Source organism: Puccinia triticina, chromosome 3A (genome assembly GCF_026914185.1).
Source record: "Puccinia triticina chromosome 3A, complete sequence".
NCBI lineage: Eukaryota > Fungi > Basidiomycota > Pucciniomycetes > Pucciniales > Pucciniaceae > Puccinia > Puccinia triticina.
The window spans coordinates 4,701,681-4,706,312 of NC_070560.1; the positions used below are offsets into that span (position 1 = coordinate 4,701,681).

At 44.6% G+C, this 4,632-nt stretch overlaps 1 protein-coding gene across 1 annotated transcript; it reads left to right on the forward strand.

Annotated features, from left to right (window-relative positions):
• Positions 1–1,038: 1,038 nt before the first annotated feature.
• PtA15_3A512 (uncharacterized protein) lies at positions 1,039–2,795 on the forward strand (the record flags this gene model as incomplete). Its single annotated transcript, XM_053167489.1, has 3 exons — positions 1,039–1,180; positions 1,242–1,283; positions 1,384–2,795. The coding sequence occupies 3 exons, from the start codon at positions 1,039–1,041 to the stop codon at positions 2,793–2,795; spliced, it is 1,596 nt and encodes a 531-aa protein (XP_053018700.1).
• Between the last annotated feature and the right edge of the window lie 1,837 nt (positions 2,796–4,632).

The following is a 4,632-nucleotide window of genomic DNA, read 5'->3' on the forward strand; positions in this document are numbered from 1 at the left end:
TCAACTCGCGTCTTTGTAAACAAATATCATAATTGACATCATCCTAGTTGAAGCGCCAGTCTGGTCCATATTTTTGACAACTCGGGGCTTTTGCATTGTTTTTATATAAAAAAAAGGATTGAATCCCTCCTCCAAAGAGACCAGATCAGGCAAATCCTCCCGCCGTAGTAGCCCAAGCACACCTTGGTTGCACCTGTGGTGCATGGATGACAGAAGGCCTCAGAGGATGAGTGCTTTGAGGAGGCCATCGAACTCATACATGCCTGCATCAGAGCCACAGTGGCATTCAGCGTGGAGAATTCAGGGTCAATCCTCGGCAAGCAGAATCCACCCGATAAGTTGGGCTTTAAGCCAGCTTTTCACTAGGAAATCCTCTCGATGAGTCGGCTTCAATGTAATCAGTTCTTCCTCAACGAGCGGGATCCTCCCGGCATTGGGAGGTTTTCCTTCCGACCAATTAGTTTTGTAGCCAGCTAGCCAGATTAAGCCCTACGAATGAGTTGGCTTTCTAAATTCTAGACAACCAGCTTGCCGTGAGGAAACCCACCTGATGAGTTGGCTTTGGCTTCATGATCGACTTGCCGGGAAGATAAAACCAGCTCGGCGGGAGGGTTTCCTCCCAACAATACGAGCTGGTTGTCGGTATGTGCAAGCTGCTTGCTGGACGGGATCCTTGCGAGCTTATAGAATAATAAGGGGTTTCAATATTATTTGACGGACGAATAGCTAGATACAGTCTATCACAGATTATCAAGCTCCCCTGAAAGCACCGGCCCGGCCGTTCTCTCAGACATGGTTTCAGGAAGCACGACACGCTAAATGTATTTTAACTAATTCAAATGGGTTAGGCCGGTCTGCTTCTCCCAGCTTCTCCCTTCACTCATCCAAGTCAATTCCTCAATACCCATTGAGATCTGAGTCACATTCTCAAGGTTGGATTTTACCAAAGGCATGGCGCGGCTCGCAATTTGGCTCAACATGATTTCTTGCTACCTGAAGTGGGTGACCGCCGCTCCTCCTGTTGGACTTGAAGAACTAATGCGCACGACTCCGAGCGATTCCATCAACCCCGGGGATGATCATTCAGATGTTTTCAAAAATCTTGATTCGGCTTTCGAGGCACTAAGCAGGTTTGAGGGGGTGTTCGATTGGCCATATGATCCCCATTCCGATGGATCTGGTGAGCCCCATCTTGTTAGACCGGCAGCCACGGATGGCTGATGAGTCTGCTAACCTGGTAGATCACTTTATGCCGATGGAGTTCAGGCCATCTGAGGAGAAAGGTTAGCTGGAGGGCTGCTCGGTCAGCTTGGAAAATTAGTTTGTCAATGACGCGCTGCTCACAAACTGGCCCGCTCTTTCGATTTGGAACCATAAATCTAGATGAAAATCGTGCTAATAACGATCCCGGAGCCTATTACAGAAAAGGAGTGCAATCGGAAAACGGATTGATCCAGCCCCCAGAGAAAACCGTGGCGCATCCCAAGAGCTCTAAAGACGCTCGGGAAAGCGAGCCATCTGGGAGAAATCAGCTATTAGGATCGAAGAGAGCTGCCGAAGAAATCCAACCACTTACCCACCTGCAAGCACTGCATGCCCCTTTTCTGAGTACCGAAACCCTTTGGCCGCATGATGGGCAACCAGTCGCATCGAGTGAAACATTGCAAGTTTCTCAACCTCATCAACCACTTACCCACCAAACCAACACTCCCATGCAAATCGAGGCCCCTTTTGAGACCTCCCAGACCGAAGCCGAACCCTATGTTGGCAAACAAGTAGTACCCACCAAAAGGTTGAGAGCTGATCAACAGTTTGAAACGCCTTTCGCCCAAGTGACCCAGACACCTGCGATATCTGGTACGCATTCGAAAGGCTCTATCTCCCAGTCAGACCCAACAAATCAGCAAGACATAACACATGGAGGCAACGAGATACCAAAGAAAGTTACGAAGGCATGCAATGCACGGTACTTTGGAAGAGATGGACCTACAATGCTTGATCTTGAACGTCGGGTGAATAAAGCCCTTAAACACCAGAGCCCTTCCGCAAAAGAGGAGTTCAAGTTGTTCACAAAAAAGATCGATGAAAAACACAGGGAGCTAAACGATTTGTACAGAAATTCTAGAAAAAAATCTTCATCGGAGACGGTTACAAGAACTCAAGGTGGTTCGCAAATGTGCGTACGCAAGCTGGCAATTCCAGAGAATCATGGAGAACGTTCTCTTGTCAATATCGACATCCGAATACCTCTCCAATCAAAAAGCCGATTTCACAATTATGATTCGGTCTTCATCAGGGTCGATTCAGTCCTAAAAGCCCTGAATTCATATCACAACTTGGTGCTTCTGAATGGAATGGATATAAACATTTTGCGAAGAGAGGTCTCTAATCATGCAAGGCTACTACAATGGTTTTATGAACAGTTATTCACCAATACTGCCGATCACCCCCCGCTCATAGCCACAGCTAAAGCTGTACTGGAAGAAAATAGTGCGCAGAGGACCTTCAGTAAGGCCCACAATACTATATATCACCCCCACCACCCGGAACCTCAAGAGATTAGTGGGGAAAAGATATTCAATGAGGCCCAGAAGCGTTTATATAATTTCTTGATTGACCCAGAGAGAGTAAGCCGGTTGAATGCTGGCTTGGTTGCACTCGATCTTTTGGGCCATTGGTACCGAGCTGAATTCTCAAAACTCTCAGAAGATGCTTTCCCCGCTGCGGATTACAATGAGAAACTTGCTCAGGCAGTTGCTCCATATAAACCCGGACTGCGGAGTTGCCTCAAATGATCTTCCCACTTTGTGCCTTGGCCTTTCTGGACCATCACAATTCTTAATTTCCTGTGTAGATTGACTGATTGGTAAATTAGTACACTTTCATTGAAGTAGATTACGTTCCATCCAACCCACAGTCATTTTTCAACCCTAACCACACTCAGGAACAATTTTAGAAAGGTTCACTGGAGGAATTCCCGTCAATTCTGGCCGGAGCCTCCCAGATCTCAATTTACACACCCAAATTTTGACAAAAAGGGAAATTTTTTCCTAACCCTACATCTCATTAATTTCATGTGCACTGGTTGAGTTTTTGATAGGTGTCTTAATTTAGGATTTAGAGGGGCATCTAGAGCTCTCTAAATGACAGCGGCCGGGAAGTCATCCCCTGGCAAAATCTTGGTTTTATAGGGGATTTGCTCAAAATACTAGAACACTTTGCAAGCAACAATGAGAAGTTATGTTAACAGTAACAGTAATGTAGCAAAAATGTAATGGAATTGGTTCAGTTGTCATTATTGAGTGTGCAATGAAGGGGAACAAGAGAGTTCATAGACTTGAGACTGTAGAGTTGGAATTTGGAGCCACTTTTTTAAGTCTTATTGTATAGTTAAATTTGTTCAAATTTCTAAGCTTGAAAGCTTATCATGTGCTGCAACATGTAAAATATGCTTCTGTTTTTGCAGGATAATATATTTTCTGTTGAATGTAAATTTGAACACTCCTATTTTCACAAATACCTTCCCATTCTTAAAATCATTCTCCTAATTTCATAATTGTGACATATGCAACAAAATTTTTATTCTCCTCTTGAAGAAGCTTGGATCCCTCTGCATTTTTATTCTTTTTTTCATGTACAAATGATAGATAAATCATATAGATATTTTTCAATTTGCATGTGAGGTATAATTTGTTTCAAAGTAACCCACACTTGGCTTTTTTCTGTCCTGTTTCTAGTGCAACATGGCTCTTGGCCAGCAGTGGTTAAAAGTAAATTCATCCATGCCCTTGGCTTCAGCAGGGCCACAATTGGATAATGGGGTGAGCTTTGGGCCATGTAGGTGTTAAATCTGAGCTCCCAGTCCAATTAGCTCCACTTCTTCCTAGCTTTCTTCAAGAAGAAATTAAGGTGAAGTGTAGCCTTAAGAGTTGGGTTTGGACTTGAGTCAACATGATATCATACATTTGTCAAAAGTAAAATCCAAAAGACCAAATTTTGCGGCAAGACATGGGATCTGCTGGAATATTTTTTGGTATCATGTGAATGTGGCCACAAGATTTAAAACTTTAGAACTCTAATTCCAGAAGACAGGGGAAGACTTCCCGGTGAATCTGCAGGGGCTACAAAGTCAGATGTGCAGCCTCTGGGACTAGATTTCCCCTAAAAAAATCTGCATTATAGTCTGTAGATCTGGCTCTGTAGGGGGCTACAGAACCAAAGGGAAGTCCTCCAGTAGCATGCTATCTTTTGTTCCTCTATGATATAGTACCTAAATACCAATGTTTGTAGATGGTTTCAATCTGATTTAAATATGTTTTTCTGATAAAATGCAAACTTTACCAAACATATTACACAAGTCCCTGAGCACTCGCTTGCCGGGCAGGGGTGCGGGGCTGCCAATTGGGACTTTTACTGAGGCTCTGTTTAAGCTCGAAACTTGAAGTCAAAAATGCAGGGTACCCGTGATGTCCCCGAGCCCCGAAGCTGCATGTATTTTACCCGCCCTTTGGGCGGCAACAACTCCATCCCCCGCCCTCATCACGATCCACAGCAACCGCTTGCTACCTCGAGCCTACAAACCGAACCACCGTCTCATCTTACCCTCTATCTAGCCAATCCCCCTCAACAGAA